This window comes from Synchiropus splendidus, chromosome 18 (assembly GCF_027744825.2).
Source record: "Synchiropus splendidus isolate RoL2022-P1 chromosome 18, RoL_Sspl_1.0, whole genome shotgun sequence".
NCBI classification, from domain to species: Eukaryota; Metazoa; Chordata; class Actinopteri; order Syngnathiformes; family Callionymidae; genus Synchiropus; species Synchiropus splendidus.
Genome location: NC_071351.1, coordinates 11190862 through 11209032, shown reverse-complemented (window position 1 = coordinate 11209032; position 18171 = coordinate 11190862). Strand labels below are relative to the sequence as shown.

At 43.4% G+C, this 18171-nt stretch overlaps 3 protein-coding genes and 1 long non-coding RNA gene across 6 annotated transcripts; 1 reads left to right on the top strand and 3 right to left on the bottom strand.

Moving 5' to 3' along the window:
• Nucleotides 1-102: 102 nt before the first annotated feature.
• On the bottom strand, nucleotides 103-7566 carry wdr13 (WD repeat domain 13). Of its 2 annotated transcripts, XR_008412980.1 has the most exons (11): nucleotides 7516-7566; nucleotides 7038-7088; nucleotides 5796-6027; nucleotides 5377-5486; nucleotides 4406-4536; nucleotides 4021-4328; nucleotides 3484-3664; nucleotides 3247-3388; nucleotides 2893-3011; nucleotides 2052-2131; nucleotides 1100-1211 (listed from the first exon to the last, which is right to left on the bottom strand). XR_008412980.1 is itself a non-coding variant. In XM_053849604.1 (10 exons), the coding sequence occupies exons 2-10, from the start codon at nucleotides 7076-7078 to the stop codon at nucleotides 1027-1029; spliced, it is 1449 nt and encodes a 482-aa protein (XP_053705579.1). In that variant the 5' UTR covers nucleotides 7079-7088; nucleotides 7516-7566; the 3' UTR covers nucleotides 103-1026. The 2 variants fall into 2 exon arrangements, 1 of the variants encoding a protein (XP_053705579.1); XM_053849604.1 differs by lacking the exon at nucleotides 2052-2131 and having other exon boundaries at nucleotides 103-1211.
• A 480-nt stretch (nucleotides 7567-8046) lies between these two features.
• LOC128749501 (uncharacterized) lies at nucleotides 8047-9172 on the top strand. Its single transcript, XR_008412937.1, has 4 exons — nucleotides 8047-8172; nucleotides 8237-8268; nucleotides 8355-8424; nucleotides 8696-9172. It is a non-coding gene; the product is annotated as an uncharacterized LOC128749501 (long non-coding RNA).
• Nucleotides 8631-13773, bottom strand: LOC128749500 (protein-serine O-palmitoleoyltransferase porcupine-like). The gene is made up of 15 exons (XM_053849167.1): nucleotides 13616-13773; nucleotides 12809-12946; nucleotides 12533-12725; nucleotides 12146-12189; nucleotides 11897-12078; nucleotides 11693-11823; nucleotides 11606-11626; nucleotides 11515-11529; nucleotides 11277-11402; nucleotides 11115-11215; nucleotides 10972-11048; nucleotides 10805-10868; nucleotides 10635-10720; nucleotides 10372-10482; nucleotides 8631-10160 (listed from the first exon to the last, which is right to left on the bottom strand). The coding sequence occupies exons 2-15, from the start codon at nucleotides 12942-12944 to the stop codon at nucleotides 10059-10061; spliced, it is 1389 nt and encodes a 462-aa protein (XP_053705142.1). The 5' UTR covers nucleotides 12945-12946; nucleotides 13616-13773; the 3' UTR covers nucleotides 8631-10058.
• A 436-nt stretch (nucleotides 13774-14209) lies between these two features.
• LOC128749885 (zinc finger and BTB domain-containing protein 17-like) lies at nucleotides 14210-17665 on the bottom strand. 2 transcript variants are annotated; one of them, XM_053849871.1, is made up of 9 exons: nucleotides 17452-17665; nucleotides 17036-17134; nucleotides 16869-16963; nucleotides 16454-16586; nucleotides 16278-16366; nucleotides 16066-16189; nucleotides 15914-15990; nucleotides 15592-15646; nucleotides 14210-15520 (listed from the first exon to the last, which is right to left on the bottom strand). In XM_053849871.1, exons 2-9 carry the CDS (start codon nucleotides 17060-17062, stop codon nucleotides 14426-14428), a joined length of 1695 nt encoding a protein of 564 aa, XP_053705846.1. In that variant the 5' UTR covers nucleotides 17063-17134; nucleotides 17452-17665; the 3' UTR covers nucleotides 14210-14425. The 2 variants fall into 2 exon arrangements, with proteins under 2 accessions (XP_053705846.1, XP_053705847.1); XM_053849872.1 differs by having other exon boundaries at nucleotides 17036-17119.
• Between the last annotated feature and the right edge of the window lie 506 nt (nucleotides 17666-18171).

The window sequence follows — 18171 nt, the reverse complement described above, 5'->3', positions numbered from 1 at the left end:
GGGAACGCCTGGCTGCACACACGCTCCTCTCTAAACTCAGTGTCATGCTTTCACAATAAATCATTCATGGATTTCTTGGAGACAAACAAAATACACCAAGAGTCGATTACAGTCATTTATTCTTCATGTGCATCAAATAAATATAAACGTGACTCTGCAAACAGCAAGGACAAAACACACCAAGGGACGCTGCGATGTACATTGTTTCTCTTCAGTGAGGCTTGGCTTGTTATTCCTCCTGACATCAAGCACACAAACTGGAATGCAAAGGAGGGAATGAGGCCATTTCACTAGACGTGATGACTCAGCTTTAAGAACTGTTACGTAAACAGTCAGCCAGATCTCTGACAAGTTTCGCATCTGCTTGCAAACGTGATGTACATTCCTCACACCAATTCAGTCATGTTTTAAACACATAAAATAAAATCTTAAACTTCATTGCACTTAGAGTTACGACACGGCTCTGGAACACATGGATATGCAGTATGAAACTATCAAATATCGTCTACAAAGTTGAATCTGCAATAGTAATTGAGGATAAAACTATAAATATCAGAGGAGAAATGCCAACCCATGGCATGACAGCTGGATGTGCTACAGGTGCCAGTGAGCATTTAGGCCTCTTCTTCTAACCAAAAGATGAAGAGCGTATGAAGAAATAGATGGAGCAAGTTTCAGGAAGTGGCAACCCTCAGCACTGTTGGTTCTCTGCAGCGTTCATTTCACTGCTCTTCCTCAAAAACCATGAACAAATCGCTCATTACTTGCTGATATTTTTGTGACTTCTTCCACTTGCAGTGCTTGTGTTTGTAATTATATATGTATGTTTTGTATATGGAAATAATATTCTATTCTTTTTTTCATATACATAGAATGAAAACAGAGCATTTGTTCTTCTTCTACTTATGTATTGGTGGAATTGATGTTGGTGACCCTTTAAATTCGCTGACATTCAAAGTTAGTAGCAGAAAACATCCACAGATGTGTAATTGGACGGTCCAAGTAAAAGCAGCGGAGGAAGCCTGGTTACTTTTGCTCCCGCCTCCAGATGATGACCATGCCGGTGGAGTCCGCAGAGGCCAGCAAGCTCTCGTCGCAGTTGAAGCTGACGTCCAGGACCGGACCGCCGTGACCCTGGAGCTTGTTCACAATAGCCTTGGTGTTGCGCTCCACGTCGAAAAAGTACACGCAGCCATCCTCACTGCCTGTCACTGCGGAAGGAGATGAAGCGGCAGTGAGTGAAATCCTGCCACAGTTTGGCGATCTGGATTTTACTGTGTGAATCATTCTAACCTTGACTACACACGAGGCGAAAACATTCTGAATGATAAAAAGCGGGCTTCACAATACCCCTTAAGATTGGGTATAGATGGGAAAACGCACGCTTATAAATATATTCTTGTTGGTTTAAGTTTAATGAAGAAGCTAGGATACTCGTGGATGACCGCTCATCTGACTGGCGCAGTCTCTTTTCCTCCTGGGAGCCCAACTTTTCGTCGGAGAAGAAGTGCTGCAGTCCAACGCTGAAATTTGAAATATCAGGAGGGAACTGGACGAGCCAGAAGGGACCTCGCGCTCACGTGGAGAGGCGACACGGAAACATGAGAGAAAATGCCCAGTGAAAAGGGTTTGGGGGGCTCACACTTCACACAGCTCACATATGGGAGGACAGCAGGCTCATCTGACTGTGCTGGTAAATAAAGCTTGCCGTCACCGACAGTGAACCCATTCCTGCACGACTCTCGGGGGTGTGCTTCACCAGGAGCATTGCTAATGGGCCGCGCTGATGAGTCTCCATCCAATTACCTGACAATTTCACACTGTTGTGTGTCCATCAGAGGAATGTTGACAGCCTTCACTCCCAGTTTCGCTACACTAAACACCTGGAGGTTTCATGACGGTGCAGCCAACTCTCACTTCACTCACCAGCTGTCATGTCGCTGCAACTGTCTTGGACCAGAATAGACACAGGTGCAGGTTGCAGGTTGAGCTCAATGAGTAGTTCATATCACAGACATTGGTACTGTACAGGTCACATGACAACCGACTACCTTTTGGACTGTGGCAGCCATTTTGAAACATCTTTCTTCTGAACCATTTGGACTCCACAGTTAATATCAGAGAATGTGACCTAAGGATTTTAAGAGAAGAACAAAATCTCAACTTAAAAAAAAAAAAACTAGTGAGTGAAGGAAGAGTTTCCATGTATTATATAATGCTGCAGGAGCAGCTTCTGCACAGCCTCAAGAATAACATTGTTGTGTGCTGTGATGTTTTAAGAAAGTGCTTCTGGGGTGGTGTTACTATACAACTCTGTACAACACAACAACTTGAGTAAATAGAACGAAACAGAAGGCGAGGTTTTCGACGCCAGCTCCTGTTCTGATTCTTCAGTGTGGTGAGAGGTGTTAAAAACACCGAGTGCAAGGAGAGTAGGAGACACTGGCTACTCTCAATTCACAACTATCAACGGCCCGACTTCCAACTGTGATTAATAATGATTTAGCAAAAAGACTAGGTCACCAACAAAGATGGGGCATGTGAAGAAATGTATTGTTAGACATATTTCACAATATTTTATGCACCAGTTAACTGACACGGCTCATCTGAACCATTTAATGGCTACTAAATTATAGATATAGATGCAACGGCAACATGAATGTAATATGATCAACTTATCAGACGATAAAGCAGGATTTTAGTTTTACAAATGGTGAAACTAAATGGTGGTTCAGGTGAAGAACCAAAACCAGGGTTGTTAATATTATGACCTCAGGCTCTGCAAATAGTTTTTATCATCAGTTCGGAAACGTTTAGTGCACTCGTGTCGACTATCCTCCAACAGAAGACAGAATCTCATCCCGTGTGTGCTCAGACTAGAGCGTGTCTTACCGACACAGGCGCCCTGTCGAAATGACATGAGTGGACAGAAGATGCTGTGGACATGCTGGGAGCCATGTTGGATCGGGAAGCTTCTCTTCAGCTGCAGGGTGCCTTCATTGTCCACCACCCTAAACAAAAAGATATTCTTTCACTCAAATGCAAGAGGGGAAAAAAAAAATCTACTCAAGTCAGCTTGTCACTGAAATACTTTTGGACTGTTTTAGACACGACACAGCAGATGATAAAGAGGAAACATCCGCTGAGGTAGTTGAGGGATCAACAGCCGGTGCTTTGAATTTGTTAATCAGAGCTCTGTTTTATCTGAAGAGCCTATTAATAAACTGTGACCCGTCCCTCACAGACCTGTAGAGCAGCAGCTTATTGACACAGGCGTTGACCAGCAGGGAGGGGTCTCTGGCCTCACGGCTAATCCAGGATCGAGCAGATATGCTGCAGATGGAGCTGCCTTCACTCACCACCAGACGCTTGGCTTTGGTCAACTTCCCTGCAGGAGGGGCGCAAAAAGGGAGGATACAAACATGAAGCACATGGAGAAAAGACTGAGTTGGGAACGACTGACTTCAATATAAAGCAGTGCACCTGTGGCCATGTCAAAGAGGAAAGAGAAGATGCTCCCCCTGTCGTCGCCGGCCCACAGGATCCGCCCCGGCGCATCAAACGACAGAGAGAGCACTCGCCCCGTTAGCTTACTGGAGCCCCCTTTCACCTTCTTCCCAGTGGAGATGTTCACCACCTGCAGGTGGTGCTTGCTGTTCCCCACCTGCAGCAAGAGACAGGTGAGGCAACGATGGTCATCATTGTGTAGCCTCACACTTCATGTTCCAGCCTTCATCTCTCCTCACGGTAGATTTCGCAAATCAACCATTGCACATAATTTAATTGGCACATGATCTACAACAGATGCCCTTCCGGATGACACACACCCATATTTCCCCGGGTTGGGAGCAGAACCAGAAGCGCTCACAGGGTGAGATACAAGGCAATTCAAACAGATGGAAAAAGAGAAATGAACAGATTCTTTGACTTCAACCTTAATCTTTAAACACAAAAAAAAGCAATGCTCGGACTTGACACATTCTGTAATCTTAGAAACAAAATGCTCTCAAAGGCACTTACAACTGTCAGGTTATTGTTCATGGGCTGGAAGGTGCAGCAGAGCAGCTCAATGGACTCTGGATCTCTGACCTCTCGGATGCAACGTCCGTCCCCAGTGTTCCAGATCCGCAGAGTCCCGTCTAATGATGTCGACACGATGATGTCATTGCTCAGGGACCAGGCGAAGTCTGTCACTGGACCTCCGTGACCTTTCAGAGTCACTTTCACGCTGGCAGGGGGCGGAGACAGCGTCATGATGGACAGGCTGCCGTCCAGCGAGCAGCAAGCGAGTAGATGCTTGTCATCATTGGCAAACTGCAACCTTGGAACTAAAAACAAAAGCCAATACTAAAAACTTTTTTTTTCCACAGCACAGAATCTGTATTTGTGATGAGTAAATATTCACCAGCGGAGTCGACATGTTGGTCAAATATGTGGTGCATTCCTGCAAATGCATAATTTTCACTCAGGGTCGTGTCCCCTGCCATAGCACGGCTGGCCTCTGCCACTGATGTGGGCACCAGGCTGCCCGGAGGCCTGAAACAGAGAAAAAAAATGAAGTTGCAACCACAACATCTTAAAATGAATATGAATGAATAAATAATCTTATAAAAGGGAATGGGAAATTACAGCTACACGGCGGAACATTAATGCAAAAGAACTTTTTTTTTTTTTTTTACATTTTCATCAATGGCTGGACCCTTTCTTTTTCCAAGTAGCCTTCAAAACTGTGAAATACTTAACAGCTTAACATAGAGAATTGTTAATAACAGGAGAATCCATGAGTCCAGTAATTATTTTATCGCAAAATTTTAGGAATCCAGAAAAGACCATCACAAATAGCCAGAGCTCTTCAATGAGACCTGATAGAGCCGATCTTAATAACCATGGCAGCAGAGAAGGTCAGAAGAAAGGCTGGTCTGGGATTTGCAAGACATCTAAACTATACTGAAAATGTCCAACAAAGCGCCGACTTCCCCACCTGACTCAGACCAGGAATCTCTTCCCGGTAAAGCTGAGGGTTCAGCTCTAAGGAGGCAAAGTGGAAACCTACCGAGCCCCAGGTGACACATATCTTGCCCATATGGTGCATAACAGCGGTACAATCGTCAAAAAATGGACAGACAAGTGTAGCAAAAGAGTTAAGAATGCCAATGATGATCATTCATATTTTATCTCACTCTGGAAATCAGAATGGATGAATAAATCACACTTAACTGTCCGTCTGGGAAGAGAAGACACATTAAATAGGGAGCGATATTAAAGGATTTGTTCTCCAAGTGTCCTGTAAAGTGGGACTCAAACAAACGTCTTCTGGGCTTCTTCACCAGTGTGACCCTGGGAGTCATTTTGGCGACTAGATGTCCTGCTCGGTACCTTTCATCATAGACAGCTCTGTTCATCTGGGCCTGGAGCTGGTAGGAGCCTCTGCTGACAGAACGGCGGTGACCACGAGCCCCCTGAGAGCGGGGGTCTTCCTCGAAGTCCTGTGCAAGTGGAGAAGGAATCACAGGGTCGGAGGAGACCAAATCTAGTGCAAATGAGCTCATGTATCTAAGGCTGATAAGAACAGTAGTACATTGATGATTCTTATAAACAATTCAATTTGTTTGTTAGTTATTGATGGAGTCAGCGTACATGGGTAATGAAAGCCATTTCAACCAAGCTGCTCAGCTTTATGTGCATGGTTAACCAAAGTGGTCTTTGGCATTGCTGTTGCTTTAAAAGTCTCTCAGCCCTTTGAATGTATACGAACACCCCTTATAGTCTGCCCAGTCTGTTTCTTTGGCTCTGACCTCCATGCGGTCCAGTGTGGTGCGGGAGCTGCGCACACTGCTGGCCCTGAAGCTGCTCTGCTCAGACAGGGGCCCATAGCGCAAGGCCAGCAACTGACTGCGCAGCCTCAGGTACTGCCTGCGCAGACCCGGCTCATAGCCACACTTGGCGTTCTCTCTGAGCAGCTGGCTGCGTCGGCGGATGTACTGAGTGCGGAACTGAGGGAAGGTAGGCGTGCGGTAAGCATTGTACCTGGGGAGAAAAGGAAGTGACACAGCCAAAACCAGAATGCATTAGTCATCCACACAAACCGTGTGAGAGAATAAATTATTTACAAGTACAAACCAAGTATGGGAAGAGGATATAATTCTTTAAAACTATTTTTTCCCAAATAAGAGGGAACTTCTTATGGCATCTAGTTATAGGTTCTCAGCTCAAAAGCTATCACTCAAATGTATCGCAATTTAAAGTTCAGATTGAAGAACTACTGAATAGTTTGTGAACATAACAAATTTCACACCTTTGAATTTCATTTGAATAAATTTGTTTACTTTTTTTAATTTTTTTTTTTACAGGCAACAATTCTGCTGCACATAAAAATAAAAGAAGCGTGGGAGGTATCTGACTTTTTAATTGCCACTTGCCCCCAAACATGCTCGGGCCATTTACATTACAAACACAGAGCGCCCCCAGGTGGACAGCGAGAAAGAAAACTATGTCACCATGAACGAATTCGAAATACTTATTTGTTCTAGTTCATTATTGTAAGGAAATTATTTTTGGAAGGCATGCTAAATTTGATATAATTTTCTTGACTATTTTGACTATCACACTTGGGATATTGAGATTGTAATAATAAAATCCAAATAATGTAGATGACACTAACAAAATGAACATTATTTTCGTCGGGATATACATCATTTTTTTAGTTTTTCAGGGCAAGTGGGAGTACAAAACCAGATAGTGGTGTAGAGCTACATTTGAAACATGTCTACATTCCGTCGCCAAAGGTGACTGGTGAGGTGGTTTGGAGAAGTTACATGGACCGTTTCACACAACAACAAGATCAACCTACTGTATAAACTCTTGAAGCTGAATGATTCAATGAATGGTGTGCTACAGATTGGTGAGTTGTTATTCAAGCACATCGGATGTGTCTTACAAAAGACAGTATTTGAGGGTTTATTTTTCTCCTCCAAGTATTTCAAGATTAAATATATTGACCTCAAATTCTCACTCAACTAGACTGTACTGGGTCTCACCTTGCGTCCACTGCCAACACCTGCTGCCAAACTGCTGCCATGAGACAATCCCTGTTGGATGAGAAGCAAATATCTGGTTAAGAATCTGACAAAAACACACAGTTGGCATTCCATTTACGTAGACACAACAGTGAACCCTGTTTACAGTTTAGTCCCCATCCTCGACAAAAAGGAAGACAACCCGCATCACGCTGAAATGAACAATTTCATTATTTTTCAGCGACATACACGTCCGTCGAATCCGAAAAACGTGCTTATTTTTGGCAGTTTTCCATGCGGATATTCTGACACTTCGAGACGCTAACCTGGCTAAAGCTACCAAGCTAACCATTAGCAGCGTAGCAACAACATGGTTCCTGGCGTTTCGGCGCAAACAAACCGCCCCCAGAGAACGAACACGTCTACAAGAATAACATTGACGGCTGGAAACGGAAGATACAAGCGTAAAACCCAATTTAAAACGGAGAGAATGACACACCTTCTTCAGCTGTTCCTCATCACTGACAGCGCTGCCAGGTCACATGACAACGCGTTAGCAGCTGCTTCTGAATAAAAGAGCATCATTTTATTTTTATGATTGTGTTTATTACGAATGGACATAAATATTCCTTATATGGTGTCATACACAGTGTGATTTAAAAAAAAATAAATACGTATACGTAATACGTATATATATATATATATATATATATATATATATATATATATATATATATATATATATATATATATGTGTGTGTGTGTATGTGTGTGTGTGTGTGTGTGTGTGTGTTGTCTAAGTTTATTTATTTATTCATTTTTTAAACGCTATGACATGCAGTTATAAGTGAGTGAATGCGCTCCCTTGTTAGTGACAAAAGGTGAACCGCACAGTTCCAGTTGGTACACTCCAGAATTAAAAGGTCAGCTGGCAGGTTTCGGCTTGGTCAGCAAAGGCCTGCAGGGTAGTGGGACACTGTATGAAGCTGACAGGGCTCTTTGCTTGTTCGCGGGGCTCTTTCTCGTGGGGGCCCCTACGACAGAGCCATTGACAAGCACGGGCCATAAATGGCCGAGTTGAAGGGCATGTTAAACACTGCATTCTGAACAAAACACCACAGTATCTGGAGCACAGCCAAAATGCCAGGCACAAAAGGTAAAAAGATACATCATAATTTTCCAAGGGTTTCTAAAATGATTTTTCTCATAACCATTTGCAGGTAACAAGTCAGACAAGAAGTCAACTACCAAGGTAGAAAACTGTCCATCATGCTGGTACACAATGGGAATTTTATTGCACGCAGTTGACATTGTGTAAATTTTCATTGTTATTTACAGCAACCTCAGAGTCCTAAAGAACAGCCGAAGAAAGGTGATCAGAAAGGAGATGATAACAAGAAGCAAGGAGGTAAGCATTTATAGGAGTCGACAGCCGGGTGGGATATTATTTTTTCAATCCGTTGTCAGCACATAAATGAAGTATTTTGATTTAGATCCAGACTAGCAACATGAAGATTTAAGCCGACAATTTAAGATCTACATGGCGCCCCCTTAATGTGTTATTTGAATCTGCAAATGAGAGCATGTTTTGGTCAATGAATTCATGTTATTTGAGGAGGGATTATGGTCATTGTTGAGTTCCCAGTGGAGCTATCTGTCTGTGTTTCATCCCCTCGCAGGACAGCCGAAGGGAGAGAAGCAATAACTTCCAGGCATTCGTGAAGATGGCTTTAGAAACACTGCTGGGGTCCTGCCGTCGTAAACATGGGGGTCCTCGAGGCAGACAGGGTTGAGTGCACGTCCCCTCAGCACATTCCTCCTGAGCCTGCACTTCCCTCCTGACTCGGCTTGGCCTTCCTTCACAACATCTGCTTACCTCACACTGAGGGAGCAATGAAGCTGATCTTCATTCATCACCATCTGTTGTTCAACCTCTGTCCCCCCATCTGCACTCCTCTCCTGTCCCCCTCTTCCAGCTTACCAGAAAATAGCTGGGGAAAGGCAACACCGGAACACTTGTTTTTGAGCAGAAAATACAGTTTGTCAGCCCTTTTTCGCATTTTTTCCCCCAAACTCACACTGAGAATTGACTGTCTGACAGTCCACACATTGTTATTGTAAATAATGATTCAAATAAACACATATTTCTTACAGCAGTCTGGTGTGCATTCGAGCATATTTTGAAACTTCCTCAGTGTAAAATCTTTATTGAAAAATATCACAGGTGTGATGGCTTCACATTTACAGGGAACAGTTTTCAAAATCAGCCAGTCATATGAAATTTTGAATAAACATTCAGGCGCTAATCTAAAACACTACATCTGCTCTTGCTAGACATTGACTTCAAAGAGGGATACACGATTGATTATTTCATAATCGGCCCAGTGCTCTTAAAGATGACTATTCATCTATTAATAATAATAAAACAAAAACTTTTTCAGGTTAAGAAATCCAACTAACAATGACAAATAAGGTCATAACAATCCAAATATATGTGTGCTCTTTTCACCCCTCCCTCTTAAACATGCATAAACTGTCCAAATCTGTTTTTTTCCATAACATTTCCCCCACAATTAAATATATATATTTCCATCTATGCTTTCTGTTGGTCACAAAAATATACTATCACGAGTGAGTGAGCAGCATTGGGAGATGTTTGGATGATAAAGCTCGGGAAAATATCATCGGCATAATCTGAGTGCGATTGTAAAACACCAGGTGAGAGGAGAGCAGCATGTGGAGGAGACCTGGGGAAGTAAAGGACTACAGGAGCAGCAATCCCCGCCGAGCCGACAGCTCTATTGATTGTTACTCACAGTGAAACATCAGCAGCTGCAGTTACAACATGACAGTCGGACAACTGCAGCTCCAATTTAAAACGAGAAAAAAAAGGATATAATATGAAAGGAGCAGGTCAGTGTGTCATAGGTCGGCTGATTCTGTTTGAAGCTATTTCAGTCTGATGCGTTGAGAAGTCACAGTAAAGAGGTGAAGTTCTGGCTCTGTGTCGCATGTTATTGCTTCTCTCTCTGCTGTCCTTCTTCAGAGTATGAGTCGGTACAAGATCCAGCTTCCAAACGTGACCCAGTGGCTCGTCCAGCTCAACTCGGACCATTTCTGAATGGTGTGATGAGTGACGTCATCCTGTAGGAGGCAGCACAGTTAAATGAGGGGATATACGTTTTACATCTTAATATTTATGAAAGATGTACTCAGTGTCTAGTGTAATAATAATCCAGCAGTGTATGGTCTCCTGAAAATAAATATGCTTCGGCCACAGTCTGAAATGTCACATAGTGTCACGTACAGTGGAGAGCAGAAGGTAAACATGTATACATCTCATCCTAAACCTAACCTCATCTTCTTCCATGTAATCCACACTGGAGTTGAACACGGAGCCCAAATACGTCAGATGAAGGACAGCCAACGCACTGAACACTGAATTTATTAGATATACCCACAGTGCCTGCGGTGGAAAAGACAAACATGCAAATAAGTAGCAATGCCATGAGGAAAAATGAATAAGAAGAAACCTCATTACATTGTTCAAAACTGAAGTGAAGGGCGTAACTCAAGGATAAAGACAACACTGGAAAGACATTTGAAGTTAAAAGGCACCTTTTTGTTTTGGTGATTGCAGTTTGCCGCGCATTTCTTTGAAAGTATACAGGCGTTGAAAATAACTGCAAGTCTCTTCCGCAGCACTGTGTAGCAAAGACAAGTCCTAGTTTTAGTTGTTGATCGCAGCCAACACATGTTAAAATACCTTTGGATTTCTGATGACTTACCATGTTCAATGTACGTGATGAAGCCCAGAGATATCAGCACGGCACCCAGGTGAAAGCTGAGACCCTAGAAAATATAATGTTTCCATTGTGCTTGGGTTGCAGATGCAGTGACCATCTCTGGTGGACAGGAGGCGGGAGCAAAAGTGGTGAAATATCATCATACTCACATGTAAAAGGGCGCTTGCTGTGTATGTCACCATGACAGCAGAGAATGGCCCAAATTTTAAAGCACTTTTGAAAACATCTGAAATGTAAAAACGTATTATAGGAGTGACTTCCTGAAAGCACCTTTGCCGACCCCACGACTTACAGGTGTGCAGGAAGCGAGACATGGGCATGTTCCAGGACGTCACCACCTCCACCATCGACCGGGGAAACTCGATACTCAGCGGCTTGGAAACGGCCAAATCCCTGGAGATATCAAGAGGTAAGAACCTGTCTTTTTTGGGACTGATATGAACAGTTTTCTGACCATTTCAGGTTGTCTTTCTCGTCGGTGAATCCGGCACCGGCAAGGGTCGTCGTCGTCTCACTCAAATAGCCGACAAAGTAGTTGCTGAAGTGGAACGACATTGTGTTCTCGTACGCCAACAGCCACCTGGAGTTTTGTAAATAAGCAGTCTGATGAATTACTTATTGAGCGGTTTATACATCTATAGATGGCCCAACAACAAAATTCCCAGATTCATTTTTAACATTAAGGCACTCACTTTGCAGGGATTCCTCTGTGCAGCAACAAAGCAGACAGCAGACAGTTAGTAAAATAACTCAAGTCCACAAGTGTCTCAGAAGCTGACATACCTGATCTTCCTTCTCTTTTTTCTGAGGAAAAGAATCAAAGAATATCACAATATAATAAAGCAGAAATAGGCTTCACATGTTGCTCACCCTCTGAGCAGCTTGTCTCCATAGACAGGGATGAAGTACGGGAAGAGGTAGGGCGCCACGCAGTTGGAGATAACAAGGCAGATTTGACTCTTTATCCAGCTGACGCACACTTTCCACAGCCAGGAAAAGCTCTGCAGGAATTAAAGATGCAGGTTAGAAATCTTTTTTTCCTCACATGCAGTGCAGATACTGTTTAAATCTTACCATCTTACGGCCCTCGAGAGCTTCTTTGTAGCTGCTGAAGCTGATCCAGGGACCAAAGATGACTGTCCCGACAAAGTAGATGTAGCCCATGAACTCAATCGGAGAGGGCACGCTGGTGACCACACCTCGGTCCATGTCGAAGGCCAATGAGATGGCTTTCATGGCCACCACCATTTGTGAACCTGCAACGCAGAAGAGTCTGACTTTCATCTGCGGGTAGGCGATCGAGGTTTGTTAAACCATTGTTACCTCTCATCTTGTGCCAGTTGGTGGTGTCCATCATGTGCAGCTCCCTGGAACATTACATTTGTTTTACACTCAAAATAAACGATTAAAAAAGGTTTCTAACATCAGATTTTGTTCTCAGTTATGTTTGAGCTTCTTGTGGATTCTTCTTCTTCTTCTTATTGTTATTATTATGAAACAATATCAACCATCATATTCATAATAATCATAATAAAAAAGAGGCATTTTAGAATATAATTTTCATTTTTAGGGCTTGACAAAATGGTGGTTTGGTTATTACTATTCAATTTAATGCATTTGAACAGAAACAAATTCAGATTTTTAATAACATGACAGGAGTCAGCTCATCTTCTGATTCCTAAAAAAAAAACAAAAAACAAAACATCTCACCCCAGCAGCAGGTAAATGAGCACAGTGATGGAGAGGAACGTCCCCCTCATGGTTGAGTGGCGGCACAGGAAGAGGAAGAGGTAGCAGAGGAGGCTGAGAAGCACCACCCAGATCATGTGAAGCTCAAAAAACAAGTAGAGGGTGTAGAAGCCTCCTCCTATAGTGCCCAGATGCTTCACAACTGCAGGGAGGCCTGACACAGCACAGACAAAGACGATGAGGATGATGCAGGTGAAACCAAAGAAGCAGTGTTTGGAGCCAAAAGCGGAAGCTCACCCAACATCCAGAGGAGCCGACACAGCAGGCAGATGACCAGCAGTTGCCAGACCTGCTCCAGACCCTGCTGGGCGGTGGGCAGGAGGCAGCCATGGGCCAACTCCTGGAAGAACTTCTGACGGCTGAAAGTTCCCATAGCTTGACAAACCCAAAGACAAAATGTATCTTTGTAAGCAGAGGAATATTGGCTTGTCATCCCTCGGTTCTCTGTGTCCATACATGTGACTACAGTAAAGGAATTCAATTGTCACTCCAAACACCAGACTAAATCCCACCTGTGTCTGCTGACCAAGTGACCCAGATCTGCTCAAGTGTTTAAAGTGAAAAGAAAACTGGAAGGATACGTCTCTTTAATTCCTAACATGCTGCCAGGTTGTTTCTCAAATGCATGGTGTTATATCTGTTAAGGGTGTTCAATGAATTTTCAAGTATTAAATGCATCTAGAATTGCATATATTTATGATGAATATTTGCTTGAAATTTAAGCAATATTTTTATTATAGTTACGTTGAAGATGGTATATACTAGTCAAAGATAACACTGCTGGATGGGATTACTTTTGCTTTCTACTGTGGACGGATGCTCGGACACACGCTTGTCTCCATCTCCGCAATGCAGTCGATGAGACTTCACTCAGGTGCAGCGATCACCGCCACCGACACGGAATAAAAGTCACGTCGTATTTGTCAAACGGAGCTGGAGAAGACAGCTGAGCTCCTTCCACCGAACCTTTGCGGACCGGCGACCGTCGCACTGAGCTCCCCAGCCCCCCACGTCGACTGACCGGGAGCGCGTCGATGGCTTTACCTTCTCACAGCGGCGGCCGGAACTTTCTCTCCACGCTTCTGAACAGCTGCTTCTGACGTTTAAAAGTCGGTCCCGAGTGCGTGTGTCGAGCATACTAGGACCAGATTAAGGGTATCTGAAGGAGTCCCATTGTCACAGCATCAGCACCACTCGTCTGACATCAGTACAGCCATGCGAAGACTCATCAGCCAATCAGCTGCGCCAGAGCAGAGACGTCGGCCAATCACAGGCGTTTTTGTTCTTAGGTGGCAGCGAACCGAGCCAATCAGAAGGACGGCTCAGTCGCTCCGGCGCCTGAACGCCAATAGAAGCTGTACAGCGTGCAGATCAACACACATCAGGATTTTAGAGGCAGCTGCGAGGAGCAGTGATGATACTGACATGATGATATGGATAGGTCTCGACTCTCCAGAGCCATTAAAACAACTTTTTGAGCAAACTTCATTCGCAGGGCAGAATATCGGAGGTAAAATATTGGTTCAGTGGGTGATGTTTCATGATTTGTAGAGGGAGTAAGGATGATATTGAGGAGAAGCTGGAGAAGTATATGACAGTGAACGTGACAGCTACAGGAAATGTTAAGGTACAGGAATGTTCAAGTAAAGTACTTTTTAATTCTCATGAGTATTTGGGTGACAGGCTGGGATTGGAAGAGTTAGAGTGCAGACAGGATCACTGGCAGTAGAGCAGCAGTCGGAGTGAAAGGGAAGCTTTAAACTACAGTAGCCAGAGCAAAGCATCAAAAACAAATTTGTTGAAATGTAGTTGAAGTCCTTGTAAGATCTTAACGGAAAAGTGGGCAAAAAGAGTCTACAAAAAGAAGGGTAGCTCATAAATGACTATTTTGTTTGGTGCCTTTTCTGTGCTTTTCTCAGCTGAAACAATCGGCTGAGTCTTGGCCTGTTGGGCTTCAACATTCATCTTCAGCTCCGTTCCTCCTTTCAAAAGATAGTCATGGTTTCTCTTCACCTCCAGATAAGAGGAGGTGAGGTAGTGTGACGCGAACATCTCCAGTCCAGGCGGCAGCTTTGGATCCCTGGACAGATGTGGCTGAATGAAACCAGCAGGGTAGTCAGCCGGTTTGGGTTTGAAGTTTGAGGTGGTGAAGCTGGCGGGTTGTGGTTCAGATGACACAGAAGGGGAGCATTTTGGTGGTGAAGACGGGGCTTTTGATGGTGTTTTGAAACACATGTCTGACGGCTGTGAAGGGAGATTAGGGGTAGCAGAGTCATGACTGAAAGTGGTGCCATTTTTGGACAACAGAGGTACAAAGCTCCATGGGTCGGATTCAGTCGACTGGTCAGTCGTTGCGTTCGATTTGGCCGTTGACGTTTCAATAGATTTCTGTTTGAGATCTGAACTCTCCAACTCCTCAGTCGATCCATCCTCCGACTCTGAAGCTGTCGTCTGAGAGGAGATTAAAATGTTGCTGTGGAGTTTACAGAACAACACGCCACAGGTGCGGCACCTCCGGCCGTCCATGACGTGCAGCAGCTTGTGGCGCTTCAGACTGTTAGCGCTGCTGAACCGCCGGGCGCACATGTTGCACGGTAGCGAGGCTTCCACGACGGCATCGTCATCGGTGCTGCAGGAGATAGTTCCATCCTTGCACTGCTGGTGCCTGACGAGCTTGGAGACACAAGTGAAGGTCCGAGTGCAGCGATCGCACTGGTACTCATCCTCTCCCACAAGCACAGACTTGAGGAGGACAAATGGTTGATCTTTTCTGTCAAGTTTGGGACATTGTAAGGGACTCATCACAGGCGGTGCTGCTTCTTCATCATCCTCTTCAGACCTCGATTCAGATTCCAATTCAAATTCCGATTCAGATTCCATTTCAAATTCCGATCCCGATTCCATTTCAAATTCCGATTCTGAGTCACTTCTCTCCGGCGTCTTTGCCAGCTAGGAAAAGAACAGTACATAAACAAAGTGCAGAATAACCTTCATAATACAAGAATGAATGAGGATCTTACAGATGTCTTTGGAACTCCCTCTTTATCCTTCAGACTAAGACACGGCACACGACACCTTTGAAATAAATCAAAGAACAAATCCAAAAAGAGTCATATACAGGTTTGCAGTGCATTTTAAACAGTTTTTATTTCATCACATTATAAGACATAATTTTGTCCTAAACATAAGCACTCTGACATGAATGAGAAAACAAACATAGTTCAGTTAAACTGTAGGCTTATTGTTTATATATAATTTAACAGTCTCTATTCATTTTTAATACGTATATCAGCATGACTAAAGATTAACAGCAGCTTTTACAGTGTTAGAAACTGAACTCACCGGACTGCTTTGGGTTTCTTCTTATCACATGTTAAGGCAGATGGAGAGTCACTCTGGGAGTTTTCTGATTCCACCACCTAAGTAGACGAACAGGGGAAGTGTCGTGTAAATACAGGTTGATATTTTGTTGGCTTAACTCAAACGCTATCTACCTCTGCAGACTCTGACGTTGTGTGAGTCACATTGTTTTTAGACTCCACATCGTCAGGGTTAGATGAAGACGTCTCTTTATCTGGTTTTTCATCCAGTTTCTGCATCTTTGTAGCACTGCGTAAGCTGAAGAAGGGAGTTTTGAAAAGACAGTCTGACAATCGAATTTCCAACTGAGCTTAACAATACATCCACCAGGGGGCAGCATTCTCACCGTACAGATTTCCTGAGGTTCGAATTTGCCTCTGAAGGTTCTGCATGTTCTGGCTCAGCCTGTGGCTTTTTCAGCTGTGTTTTGGAACACTATACCCAAACCAGGGGAAATTGAGAGGAGACTGTCAATGTTTCCTTGTATATGCATATAGAAAAAGCTCATCAGCTGAAGTTTACCTCTGAAGTTTTCATCTTCTTTTTAGGATTTTCACATGCCAACGCATCTTTTGTGCCAAGAATCACAGACGAAGGATCAGATCCTTTGCCATTGTCTTGTCTGAGGCGTAGACTCATTCGACGGTCTCCCACCCTGCAGACACACACACACGTGTCAGCAAACGCTGCCAGAGATGGACTAACTTTTATTTTCTTTTAAGTCTTGAGTGAGTACTTCAGGCTTTTTATACAGTTTACTGATGTAATATTTCAATGTCCGACACCCATTTTACAAACACAAATATGTACATGAGATTCACATGTCGGGAGAAAAACAATCTATATAAAAAAGAATGATAAACAGTAATAATCAGCAGCATATTTTGGAGGGAAGGAGATCTTGCTGTGGTTCATACTTCAATTGTACTGTGCATACCCTTCATGTGCCCTCTTTGCTGTCTGCCTTGTAACAACTGAAGGTTTCATTTCAGCACTTTCAGAGACCACCACCTTTTTCCTGCAGGTTGGCTCCTTGAACAAAACACAAATTTAAATCATTTATGTGTCCTTATATGAAAAGGCAGGCTCTGATTTGCCAGTAACCTTCGAAGCAGCTGTTGCACTTTCCATTTCTTTCTGTTGCACAGAAGAGTCACTGGATGTTGACTTGATCCAGGTACTATTGCCCTGCAACCACACAACCTTGGGAAATCTTCATTTAGAATTTCAGATTTAAATGGATTATATCACAATCCAGGATGTAGAATAGTGTTGCATGATGATGATGGAACAACTAACACAGGCCAACAAAACATGGCTTATAACAGCCATTTTCAACTCATGTGACGTTAAGCCAATAAATAAATACATATAAACAATTAAGTGAAAGTTTGACCGATTGTCAGCGCATTATTTGTCCGTGTAGGTTTTGCTGTGCACATGGAAACTGCATTCACACCAACATTTAAACCAACAACTTAAATGAAAATGAAATAAACATCCAACAATCGTGTGTTTACCTCAAATAAGGTGGTCACCACTCATCACAACAATGTTGGGTTAGCAGCACAATCGGTGACGGTTTGAATCGTCTACTCCTTTGTCTGGAGCGATACGGTCACTACTGCATTGTCATTTTAGACTTGTTGACCAAAGTCGCGAACGAAAACTCTCATGACAACAATGCCACTCACAGACACAACTCTAGTTCGCCATGTTTGGCTCAGTACAGGACCCGGGAAAGCTACCGTAGCGGTTCTGCGCGTGTGCGGGAGTGACGAGCGGTTGGTGACGTCACTACCGTTACTCGACATGGACACGTTTCCGACATAGGAGCGCATATTACTGTACATTCTTTAAGACAAAAATCGAAGAAATTTGTCGTTGCGAATGAAGAACAAAAATGACATTGTGAAAATTCGACAAACGATTTTTAAGGTAATAATAGATAAAAACTAAATATTTGAGTTATTTCACTAGTCTATTGTTAAATGTTTCTCTTTGAAAATGTTTTTCCTTCGTTCTTTATTGTTAATAAGAGACGTCACCATGCGCACTTTTATTATAAGTGTTTTGTGATTCACTAAATACTAAATAAATATGATACAAAATACGGTCCCAGCTGACGATGGGGTAACTATTGTGCAGTACGTGTGCTACACCAGCAGATGTCCCTGCTGTTCAACAAGAATGGACTTCTTTCTCGGATTTAAAAACACCGGTGTCGTGTCGAGTATTGA

Bases quoted from the DNA above. Each gene is read 5' to 3' on its own strand.
- LOC128749885 (XM_053849871.1), bottom strand. From the start codon at position 17,062: ATGGAAAGTGCAACAGCTGCTTCGAAG. The intron at 16,964-17,035 runs GTTACTGGCAAA...GTTTTGTTCAAG, and splicing joins GTGCAACAGCTGCTTCGAAG to GAGCCAACCTGCAGGAAAAA. The intron at 16,190-16,277 runs GTGAGAATGCTG...TCCCTTCTTCAG, and splicing joins AACCTCAGGAAATCTGTACG to CTTACGCAGTGCTACAAAGA.
- LOC128749500 (XM_053849167.1), bottom strand. From the start codon at position 12,944: ATGGGAACTTTCAGCCGTCAGAAGTTCTTCCAGGAGTTGGCCCATGGC. The intron at 11,627-11,692 runs GTGAGCAACATG...TCTTTTCCTCAG, and splicing joins GGAGACAAGCTGCTCAGAGG to AAAAAAGAGAAGGAAGATCA. The intron at 10,721-10,804 runs GTAAGTCATCAG...TTTGCTACACAG, and splicing joins CATCACGTACATTGAACATG to TGCTGCGGAAGAGACTTGCA.
- wdr13 (XM_053849604.1), bottom strand. From the start codon at position 7,078: ATGGCAGCAGTTTGGCAGCAGGTGTTGGCAGTGGACGCAAG. The intron at 3,012-3,246 runs GTCTGTGAGGGA...CTTTTTGTTTAG, and splicing joins AATAAGCTGCTGCTCTACAG to GGTGGTGGACAATGAAGGCA. The intron at 1,212-2,892 runs GTAAGACACGCT...CTCCTTCCGCAG, and splicing joins TCGACAGGGCGCCTGTGTCG to TGACAGGCAGTGAGGATGGC.